This window comes from Leptonychotes weddellii, chromosome 10, assembly GCF_054177405.1.
Source record: "Leptonychotes weddellii isolate Sample4059 chromosome 10, ASM5417740v2, whole genome shotgun sequence".
NCBI lineage: Eukaryota > Metazoa > Chordata > Mammalia > Carnivora > Phocidae > Leptonychotes > Leptonychotes weddellii.
Genome location: NC_138378.1, coordinates 18,362,186 through 18,374,061, shown reverse-complemented (window position 1 = coordinate 18,374,061; position 11,876 = coordinate 18,362,186). Strand labels below are relative to the sequence as shown.

General features: G+C 47.6%; 1 protein-coding gene across 3 annotated transcripts in view; it reads left to right on the top strand.

Annotated features, from left to right (window-relative positions):
* Positions 1 to 11,048, top strand: part of ACTR5 (actin related protein 5) — a 32,547-nt gene extending 21,499 nt beyond the window's left edge. The window contains exons 8-10 of one of the 3 annotated variants that reach the window (XR_014149086.1): positions 561 to 693; positions 5,190 to 6,669; positions 9,163 to 11,048. Coding sequence is in view for 1 of the 3 variants with exons in the window: in XM_081832787.1 (XP_081688913.1) it covers positions 561 to 693; positions 5,190 to 5,447 (391 nt within the window). In the remaining 2 variants the exon portion in view is untranslated. Of the gene's footprint in view, positions 1 to 560; positions 694 to 4,596; positions 4,923 to 5,189 lie in introns of all 3 variants that reach the window. The other 2 variants (XR_014149087.1, XM_081832787.1) reach the window with 2 other exon arrangements.
* The last annotated feature ends 828 nt before the right edge of the window (positions 11,049 to 11,876 follow it).

The following is an 11,876-nucleotide window of genomic DNA, read 5'->3' as shown; positions in this document are numbered from 1 at the left end:
TTTTTTTATTTTTTTTTTATTTTTTTTTATTTTTTTTAAAGATTTTATTTATTTATTTGAGAGAGAGAGAGTGAGAGAGAGCGCAAGAGGGGGTAGGGTTAGAGGGAGAAGCAGACTCCCTGCCGAGCAGGGAGCCCGATGTGGGACTCGATCCCGGGACTCCGGGATCATGACCTGAGCCGAAGGCAGTCGCTTAACCAACTGAGCCACCCAGGCGCCCTATTTTTTTATTTTTTAAGATTTTATTTATTTATTTGAGAGAGAGAATGAGATAGAGAGAGAGAGCATGAGAGGGGGGAGGGTCAGAGGGGGAAGCAGGCTCCCCGCTGAGCAGGGAGCCCGATGTGGGACTCGATCCCGGGACTCCAGGATCATGACCTGAGCTGAAGGCAGTCGCTTAACCAACTGAGCCACCCAGCGCCCCTCATGGAAGTTTTTTTAAAAACACTCTTTGTGCAGATGTTTTCTGTTTTGTGCCAAGACCTTATGTTTCTACATCAGCATTCTCCTTTGATCCTGCGTTGGTAGGACTATGCCAAAAGGAATCTACTCCCTCCTAGGTACTCAAAGGACGTTCAGGACCTGCTGGTTCAGAATGTTTTCCTCACCGGTGGAAACATGATGTACCCTGGGATGAAAGGTAGAATCGAGAAGGAGCTGTTGGAGATGAGGCCCTTCCAGTCTGCTTTTAAGGTACTGCTTATTCACATAACCAGCTGTTGTGTAAGATTATTCAGTATTTGTTTTCTGATTGCAAAAGTCATAAATATGGCATAGAGGAGGGCAAAGAGGAACTTTTTAGTTCCATCATCCAGAAATATCCACTGTTAACATTTTTGGGGCTTTTCTTCTGGTCTTTGATATGTGTTGAATTTTTGAAGCAGAATGGAAATCATGTTTTATGTATTTCTCTGGTTTTTTTTTTTTTTTTTTAACTGGAAAAAGACACGAATCTAATAATATTCAGGGAATACCAGGAGTACACACTGAGAGTAGTCATTCTCTTTACCCGCCCCTCATTCTAAGGGCAAAGCTTCACTTGCACAGATTCTCTGTACGTGAGTGTAACCTGCCTTGTAACCTGCATTTCTTCCCATGTCATTCTTCCAAAATACTTTTTTTTCTTCCGTATGGTGTGGATGCCCCATAGTGTATCTACTGAATCCATTTGATCTCTAAGAAACATGGTCTCAGCCCCTATCGAGGACCGGGCACCTCGCAGATGCCGAGATGTCCTAGACACAACCCCTAGCTGCAAGGAACTTGCTCCCTGAGGGGCAGCAGCTGATTAAATAGGCTGTGATAGCCCAGAATGTGATGGACGTCCAGGCATTTAGGAATTTCCAGGACGTCCTGGAATTTAGGAAGGGCTTTGTGGAAGTGAGTCTTCCTCAGATGAGGATGTGTGTGCCATCTAGACATTGTGGAGCGGGGTGAGATGGAGGGAGCATTCCAGAGAGGGATTAGCATGAGCAAAGGCTCAGGGTCCAGAAGCCTGCTGAGTGAGTGAGCTGCAGTTGGGTGTGGCTGGAGCACAGGGTTGCTGTAGAGGAGTGGAGGGGGTTGCAGTGGAGAGGTCAGTAGGCCCTGCAGGTCCTGCTGAGAGGCTGGCCTTGGTCCCCTGTGGTGCATGACGTGTTACACGTGCACGGCACGGGCTCTGGGCCTCACTCTATCACCACTGTTACTGAATCTTGCCAAGCCTTCGTTTTGTCAGTGGTGCAAAGGGGTAATCAGAACTCCTGTTACCAGGATTCACTAGTACAATGAAGTGCTCAGCATAGGGCCTGCACAAAATGAACACTTCGACGTTAGCTGTTGTATGGGGGGAGGGGTCCCTAGGATCACCCCAGGTTCCATGATTTGCTGGGAGGACTCACAGGAATCATACATACATATGATATAATCGCATATCACACTCACATATAATCCTCCTCATGGCTACGATTTGAAAGGAAACAAAGCAAAATTAGCACAGAGAAGAGGTGCATGGGGTGACGTCCAGGGGAAAGCAGGTATGAGCTCCCAGAGTCCTCACCCAGTGGAGTCTCACAGAGCACGTTTAATTCTCCCAGCAGTGAGCTGTGACAACACATGTGAAATGTCACCAACCAGGGAAGCTCGTTAGAGACTCAGTGCCCAGGGTTTTATTGGGAGCCGATCATGTAGGCACCCCCTGCCTGACACTTACCCAAATTCCAGACTCCCAGAAGGAAGCAGGTGTTCAGCATAAACTACATTATTTGTTCAAACGTCAGGAACGGTGTCTACTCTTACCAGTCAGTGGTGGAGGCCTGCCAGAAGTCCAAGTTCGCAGGTGCCAGCCAAGGACAGCCTTGTAAGCAGTCAGGCCTGCGGTTTAACTCTTTTCTGCACAGCTGTTGTTACTGTTAAGCCCACCAGACTGTGAGGGAGTCCAAGCAGGGGAATCGTTTCATTCAGTTTGAATATTAGGAAGCTATTTTTGACTGTTGTGGAAAATGGGGTATCAGGAGAAATACCGGAAGCAGGAGGCCAGTTAGGAGGCAGCTCAGAGGCTTTAGGATTGAGTCCTCCTACCAGTTTGCAGTGTCTCCTGTGATCTGACCTTGAATTACTCCAGCATTACCTCTCATCACTCCCCCTTCCACCCTGTACTTTGTTCCCCAGTATGCCATGTTTTCTCGCCTCAGGGTGTTTGCACCTGCTGGTTCCCTTTGGAATACCCTTCCCAGCTCAGTACTCATGTCTCTCATGGCTGGCTTGGATGTCACATCTGCCAGAAGCCTTCCCTGTCCTTAACCTGTATTCCTTACTAGACCCACCTCTATTAGGGAAGGATGGACTGTTTTGTGAATTGTTGTTCCCCAGGTCTTGGCTCAATGTCTCTGGGTAGCTATGCAGGATATAAGCAGTAGGCATTGGGAGAGGACAGGAGGGAGCTCATGTGGCAGAAATTAAGGGAGTGAAGTTGTGAGAACTGAGTAACAGGTTGGATATGGGGAGAGAAGTGTGGGACCCAAGACAATTCCCGAGTCCTAGGTTGGGCAACTGGTGGGACAAATATGACATTCCCTGGACTAGGAAATGGGAGAGGAAGAGCGGGCTTGAGGGTGGAGAATGAGTTCCACTTCTGGGGTGGGTTGAGTTGGGTTTCCAGTGGGATGCCCAGGAAGCGGTGGCTCCTAGCCAGCTGCCGAGTGCTCCAGAGAAAGGCAGAAGGGTGGACTCGGATCCCCTAGCATAACTGTGTTATTAGTGGGCACTGTTTGGAGGATAGGTGATGTCCATTAGGCCTTACATAACAGCAGCATTTAAGGGCCTTTGGGAGGGTGGGGGTGCCCATGAAGGAGGCTGAGAAAGAGGTGGTGGGAGAGGCAGGAGGAGGGCTAGACTGGGGGGTGGGGGTGGGGGTGACGGTACAGAAGGAGAGCACAGGTATGCGCTGGCGGGCTTGACTTGTGATGACATAACTAGCGCGTCCTGTTATCAAATGTTTAAGATCTATTTCTTGATCATCGCAAAAGCCTTTCCCGTGAATTACTTTGTGAATATTAGCTGTAGGAATGCTGCCAGATTGCTCTTCCCAGCTCTCTTTTAGCTGGTTCATCCTCGTGGGGCACAGCCTCAGCTTCCGTCCCTTCCACCTTCGCTGCTCCTTTTCAGCTGCGGATGTGGTAAGTGTTGTGTCAGGCCAGAATTAACCCCTGATACTCAGCATTTAGGTTATGTATTCAGTGGCTCAAACGAAAACAGTTTAAGACCCTGAGATGTGTACATGTACATTCTTTAAGTTTCTGTTGGCTTCTTATTTAAACAGCAAAAGATTTTAATATTCAATTATAATAGTGTTTTAAAAGTGAAATGAAGAATAAACTCAATATAAGCTCAAAAAAACCCCAGCAAAACATTTAAAAACATTACTAAAATCTCAATTTAAACAAACCAAAATGAGGATAGAAAAAACCAAAACACTTGTGGTTCAGCCACTGTGAGTTATATATATACTTTTGATTCATTTTCTTCTCTTGCATTTGGTTTTAATAAACTAAAAAAAAAGAAAGACTGTTGATGGCTTGTTTTGTGACCTGTTTTCCTGTTTTGTTTGTTTGTTTTTTTTACTTTTCATATTATTGTCTTTCTGTGCCAGTAGGTACATGTCCACGTCATCTTTCTATGGCTGTATAGTGTTCCATTGTTGTAGTCCATGTATCTTACTGCTTTTTCAGTGCTAATGATGCTAGCTACCATTTATTGACTATTTAGTCTGTGCCAGGAGTATCCCACTGCCTTACACTCATTCTGTCTGGCTCTAGCCAGAGCTTAAGGGCTCTTGTTACCCTAATTTATTGACAGTCCCTTCTTACAAGTCCCTCCCACATCAGCCCAGTCAGTCTCCTGACTTTTGTGTTTCTGTTTCTTCCTCTTCCATCTGTGCATGCTGAGTCCACTTTATGTCGCCTGCCTGTTACTTCGGAAAGTTCTGAAACCACCACTCCAACCTGGAGCTCCTGTGGTTGGGGGAGGGAGGTAGGAGGGAGGTGGGAAAGCAGGTGGCGACTCTGGGAAACAGGAAGCCTGGTTTGAGCTACAGAGGATGTTCCCCGCTCTGGTCAGGTCAGCGGGGTTGAGGGGCTCCCCCGGGGCTGCTGACCACGGGATTGCTCCAATAATAAGCAATGGAAACAGCACTGGCAACGTCCTGGACAACACCCCAGGCCCTTCTCTCTGCTCTCTGCTCCTGAGGCTCATTGGTCACCATAGCGAGACCCACCTCGTATCAGCCCCTGCTTCTCGCTGCTCACAGAGTGGGCGTCAGGATGGGAAGGCCTTTCCTCCAGGTGGAGTGCCTGCTCTGCTTCCTCTCTCCATCTGGCAGCTTGTGGTCGACAGCGTTGGAACAGGAGGGGGCCAGCTGGGCCCTCTCTGGCCCATAGTGGCAGGTGGGTGTTCACGAAAGAGCCGGCAGCTGTTGATTCTGTGAGGTCGAGTCTGGTGTGCTCTGCATTCTGTGTGCTCTCTTGGAGAGTCTGCAGCATCTCAGCTCAGCTGTATTTGGAGGGTGCAGACAGTTATGCACCAGGGCCCTCCCGCGTGTGTATTTCTGGGGATACCACGTAGGGAGGGGGCTGCGGCTGGGTCTGCTGAACGGTCACTCCTCGAGCCCTGAGGGGGAGATGGCCCTCTGCTGAGTGCTCTTTGTGTTTCAGGTTCAGCTTGCTTCCAACCCCGTGCTGGACGCCTGGTATGGTGCTCGGGACTGGGCCTTGGACCACCTGGACGATGATGAAGTCTGGATCACCAGGAAAGAGTATGAAGAGAAGGGAGGAGAGTACCTCAAGGAGCACTGTGCATCCAACATCTACGTCCCCATCCGCCTGCCCAAGCAGGCCTCACGCTTCTCAGACGCGCAGGCCCCTGGCAGAGGCTCGGGGGCCAGCGGAGGCAGTGCTGGTGAGCAAGCCTAGTGGGCGCCCTCTGGGACCCGGGACCGCGGTGGCCAGTGTGACAGACGGATGCTGTGCTAGCTGGGTGCGGCCTGAGCCTGCTGGCGGCGCTGGGCTGCAGGGTGGATTTCTCCTGGGGAGAACAGTTAAGGGACACTGGAAATTACCCTTTTGAACTGCATTCACTTGGGGGCTCCTGCAGTGAAGAGACTTTAAGTGACTTTCTGGTCTTTGCTGAACCATGGACGAGCTGTGGCATCAGCTTCCCGCAGCAGTAAATGAAGATGGAATGGAGGACGGGGATGTACAAAACGTTAAGGGTTTATTTCTTCATTTAAAAAATCCTTCAAAATTTATATTGTCCGTGTAGATATTTTTCTGACTTTACTCAGAAATTGTGTGAATGCCCAGCAGGTGGAGGCCTTTCACATGTGTATAAAGAAAAGGTAGAGTGTACTTTATACACACTTTATACATGTGTATAAAGTAAAGATAACAAAAGTAATCACCCACGAGATCTCAGGAGCTGGAAATGTTTTCCTCCTATTATTTCCTCTTAAAATAAGTAAAAAGGGCCCAAAAGGGGGAACCAAACTGCATGGAGTTTCTCCATCAGGGACCTCCTTTGGGCCCACTTCTGAATGGGCAGAAATGAGGCCTTAGCCTAATTTTTGTTCATACTTTCTGTGCTGGAAACTTTTGCACCGTATGAGGCCTTCCTGCAGATTTTTCTTTCTATGCCCACAAGTTTGTTGGCTGCTTAACTTTCTCAACCTTTCAGAAGAAAGAGAGTCTGGAAAAGTTGAATCCTGTAGCTGCCTCAGTTTTGCCATAACCTTACATTCCCTGTACCCTTGCAGCTTCATCTTCAATGGCCAAATGTCCCCTCTCTTTTATAGAGGTTGCTCGGTGTGAACTTTAACTCTGCAACATCTCTGGTAGTTGAGCCCAGAGGCCCCTGAGACGCTAGTGTTCTGTCACAGAATCTATCCACTTAAATCCCAGGGAGCCTCTAGCCCATCCCTCTCATGAGGCTGCCTCAGAACCCGTTGGCTCGTGCAGCTTACCAGGGGCGATCGCCTGGATCCGCAGCCCTCAGGGCTCAGGAACTCAAGATCTGGAGCAGACAGCGGTGATGGTGGAGACAGAAGAAGACTTGGGCCGACCCAGGGCCTCCCAGAGCCCGAGGACTGAGGAGATGGTGATAAGCATGAGCTGTGAAGAAAGGATAGTTGCCAAGAAGGTGAGGGAGGTTTTCATATCCTGTTCCCGGGAAGAAGGACGCCAACTGCTAGTAGGCCTGGGGGTCTCTCTCCCATAGTCAGCGGTTTCAACAGCCTGAGCGACAGTGGTGAGCTCAGCACGGCCATGGAGGCTGAGCCCTGCTGGGGAGACCCCGGGTGGGCAGGTAAACCCAGACATAGTTACGTAGCTGGGCCTGCTCAGGGTTTCCGTAGACCGGAACAGAGGAGATGTGGGGCTGGGCAGGCTGAGGGGCTGAGCCTTGGGCTCTCTAGTTTCATCCCTCGCCCCTCACATTAAGCCTGCCATGACCTTCCACAGCCGCCTTAGGGGTTATGGTGGCTCTCCCTCAGGGAGGCTGTTCCTCCCTCCCTTGCACAGACCCCTTGCAGAGCACTCACCATGTGCCTTGGGCTTTGTCTCTCCCCCAGGATGGTCTCCTCTAAACTAAAGTGTTCCCAAGAGCAGGAAGTACTCCGTTCAGTGTGGAGTATCCACAGTGGATTTTTAATGGACGGCTAGATCTGTGACCAGAGAATATTTGAGGGTAGTCTGTCCACTCTGTTGAGAGGAACAGATCGAGAGTCCACACTGAGGACTTCCTCTCAGCCATACTGAGGCATCTGATATTCCCCTCTGACCCTGCCGTGGTTTTTTTCCTGGAGAGGTGGGCATGACTGCAGCTGAATGTTCTAGGGGTGGCTGTGAAGAAACAGACTCCTATAGCCCAGCTTAGGGCTCTTGTGCTCTTGTGGCAGGAGGAGATAGCCTGGGGAAGGGACTGCCTGGGTCTCTAGGACCCCCCAGCTCTGGATTTGAGTTAGGGCAGCTCTCAAGGTTGGGTGGCCACAAAGAGTGACGGGGGCCCCCCGTCTCTGGGTGCCCCGGCTGCTGCCTGCTTACGCTGCCGCTGCCTCCTCATGGCAACTCTGGAAATAAGCAGTTTTGTCAAAGGAACCAACAAAGAATGTAAAAAGAGAGTGAAGCAAGAGTGCAGGAAGTGTTCAAAGATGTGCAGACGAGGCTAACCCAAGAAACGGAGAAACCAGATTCATACAAATATAATACGCAAAGATCATTTTATGCCTACCTAAGGGACTAAGTGAATAAAGTGACATCTATCATTATAATAAGAATTTTGCCATTAAATCGTTGCAAGAAAATTAGAAAATGCTAGGATGCCAGAGGATTCAAAGCTGTAAGCAGAGATCCTGGCTGTGTACGAAGTACATTCTCCTTTCTTCCCGGGCCCCTGGTCCTGGAGAGGCACCCCTTCTGGGGATGAGGGAGGCCCCCAGGTTGTCTGAGGTGGTATAGAGGGAAGCATGGAAGGGGCTGGCACCTGGAGACTTATTACAGCAACAGAGCATCATTTCCCAGCCTCCCGTGCGGTTGTTCTCGTGGCCGTCTGAGTTCTGGCTGGTGGAATATGGGCAGAAGGACACCCATCATTTCCAGGGCTGGCTTCTATAAACCTCTCTTTCCTCCTTCCCCGATCACCGGCTGAATGGGGCGCCATCTAAGGCTCATGAGGAGTGCAGAGCCACTAAGTGGAGGAAACCAGGTCCCTAAGTGACTACCTGGAACAGAGGCTCTATAAATTCCTCCCCCTGTGAGGAAGTAAACTCTCACTGTGTTAAGCTGCAGAGCTCTTAGGCCTTATCTGTTATAGCAACTAGCATTTTTCCAACGAAAATTTTAGGTTACAAATAAAAATGTCATTAACTCTGTATTAAACAGGGATTTGTTAGGAAAAATAAAAAATAGTATGAAATAAGGAGAATAGCATGATAGTTATTCCTTTATTTAGGAAATGGGAATGATCATTTCTTTTACCCTGTAGGAGGATTAAATGAGATAATGAAATCACCTAAGGATTTCCACCAACATAGCAGACTTCTGATCTAGAAGAGCCCCTGCCCCCAACCTGCTACAAAGTTAGGCAATAACTAAACAAAAAGTTGTGATGCTGAGCCTGACAGAGAAAATCATAGCGATCATAGAAAATCATAGAAATCAGAAATGAATACAAAAAAAATCAAGGCCAGAGTGGTAACCACAAGTAGGCACTGAGGCAGACCGAGATGAGCCCTAGGGATGGACAGGGACTGCTAAGCCCCAGGAAATCCCTCAGGTAGACTGACCTGCTCCCTGCTTTCCCTTTCTGTTCCCTTCTTTCCATGACGTCCTCTCCTTTATTCTCCCTGTTCTGCTTATGTCTGAGCAGCCACCAAGACCCAAGCACTCTTCCTTCTGCCCCTTGCCCATCAGGGTTCCTCTTCCTTTCCTAGGCCCAGGGAGCCCTGTGGAATCCAGTTATCCCAGGGGCTCAGGAGGCATTTCCCATAGCACACATTTTCACTGACCAAAATCATCATGAGGTCAAGAGGAGTCTGTGCTATAGGGAAATTCAAGGTGATGCAGTGGGTTGAATTGTGTCCCCCCAAAATGACATCTCCATGTCGTAACCCAGTGTCTGCTTATTTGGAAATAGGCTCTTTGCAGTTGGAATTAAGGACCTGGACATGAGATCAGCCTGGATTTAGGGTGGGCCCTCAAGCCAGTGACTGATGTCCTTATAAAAGAAATGACACTGGGAGGAAGGCCATGTGAAGACAGAGGCAGAGACTGGAGGAGGGCAGCCACAAACCAGGAACACCAGGAGCCACCAGAAGCTGGAAGAGGCCAGGAAGGATTCTCCCCTAGAGCCGTCATAGGGAATATGGCCTGATGACACCTTGATTTGGTATCCAGAACTGTGAGAGAATAAATTTCTGTTGCGTTAGGTACCATGTTTGTGGTCATTTGTTACAGACACCGATGTCCAGGTTAAATCTGGGAAGGTTTCTGGGTATGGGTGGGAAGCTTTTAAGCCATAAAGAAGCAGATAACTTGCCCACAAGATGGAGGAGTCCTAGCAAATAGCAGGACCTAGATAACAAAGGCCTATCCCCAGATAAGGAGTAGAGAGGAGGCAATGAAGGAGTAGAGAGGAGGGGTTTGGAAAGTGCTCAGGACCAGAGCTGAGGGTCCTGGAGAGGCGCCCCTTCTGGGGATGAGGGAGGCCCCCAGGTTGTCTGAGGTGGTATAGGGGGAAGCGTGGAAGGGGCTGGCACCTGGAGACTTATTACAGCAACAGAGGATCAGAGGAAGCTTGACACGCAAAGGTGCTAAATACTGGAGAATCTGCCTTGCTGCAGCACCAGGAGGGGGCGCCCCTGAGAGACGTGGAGACCCACCGAACCCCTCTCCCTGCCCTGTTCCTCACCCATATCCTCCTGCTAATAGTTGCTCAGGTAAATCTAACATGCCCAAATATGAACATTAATAAACCAGCACCCTAATGGGGATACTGCAAGAAAAAAACAAAACCAGAAAATTCAAAGTCGAACTTGTGAGCAGAAAACACACGGGAAAAAAAGCCAGAAGGAAATTGTCATGCAGCATTCCAACAGGAATTAAAATAATTAGACAAGCAAATGCAGCTGTGAGGACATCGCGAAACAAATGAAAAGCTTTAAGTAGAAAGGACCAAGAGGATGTGAAATGGAAACTGATGGGACCCAGGTAGGAACTGAATGTAAAAGAAAAATGATCTCGGAAACCTAAATCCAAGATGCACAAAGGAGATATATTCGACTAGAAAGAAAAAAAGGAAAAACCAAATGAAAATAAGAGAAAGTTACAGATAAGGAAAAGAGGCAAAGGAAATCTAATCAAGTTGAATGTAGTTGAAGAAAATTTGACATACTGAATTTTATATTGTAAAGGAAGAAGAAAGACAATGGAACAAAAATTCATATTAAAAATGGTAATTCAGTAATACTTTCCCCCAAAGAGGAAATGCTCGAATACAAGTACCGTAAAGACACGCTTTGTGTGAGCTTGGGAAGAAGGACTCAGAAGAGTAAACTCTGAGAAAATCCTAGGTAAATAAATCCTCTGGGCCTCTAGGCAGGAAGACACAATGGCTTGCACTGTCAAGAAAAATTAGATGTCATCGGACTTTCTAACAGCACTCTGTGTAATTTAATACTAGAAAGTTGACCAAAGAAATTGAATAATGAAAAAACAAAAATGGTAAAATAAGTTTATGTGGGAAAAAAAAAAATTTAAGGAATACTAGAAAACCTGCTAGAAAAAGACCAACAACAATTTAAAACTACTAGAAAGAATACACGAAATAATAAGGAAATAATTATTAAAATAAAAATCATAATTACTTTGTACAATTCTTTGCAAATACATTTGAAAAATATGGACAAAAATCGTCATTTTTTTAGGAAAATGGAATTCACCAGAACTGCCCCTAAGAGGGATATATAAAGTCCAAATAGACCCATTTCCGTACAGAAACTAAAGACCATTGTCACAGAGCTGCCCCCTCAAAAAAACTCCAGGTCCAGTTAAGTTCACAGAATTCTATTAGCCTTTAAAGACTGGATACTTCCAATGTCCCTTAAACTTTTTCAGAGCGCAAAAAACGAAAGAAATCCTCTAAACTATTTTTATGCATGACTGCTATAAAAATCTGGTAGATTGCACACACACAAAATTATAGATAGCCCAATCTTACCTAAAATATCAATGAAGTAAACACAAGTCAATTATTTACAAACAGAATCCACTAGGGGCGCCTGGGTGGCTCAGTCTGTTGGAAGGCTGCCTTCTGCTCAGGTCATGATCTCAGGATCCTGGGATAGTGCCCCACTTTGGGTTCCCTGCTCGGCAGGGAGTCTGCTTCTCCCTCTGCCCCTTCTCCTACTCATGCTCTATCTCTCTCTCTCTCTCAAATAAAATCTTTATTTTTTTTGGATTTTATTTATTTGAGAGAGAGAGCATGAGCTGGGGAGAGGGGCAGAGAGAGGACAAGGAGACTCCACACTGAGCAGGGAGCCTGACCTGGGGCTCGATCCCAGGACCCTGGGGTCATGACCTGAGCCGAAGGCAGATGTTTGACTGAGCCATCCAGACGCCCAATAAATAAAATCATAAAAAAGAAGAAGAAGAAGAAACCACCAGCACATGAAAAGATAATACATGGTGACCAAATGGATTTCATTCCAGGAATGCAAGTGTAGCCACCAAATACCAAAAATCTCAGAGCCTTAACGCACGGTTTATTTCTTATGGTGCGTGTTCAGTGATTGTCATCGTGTGTGTGGTTTGGGAGGGGCTGCACTGTCCCACATAATCGCTGCACACCAT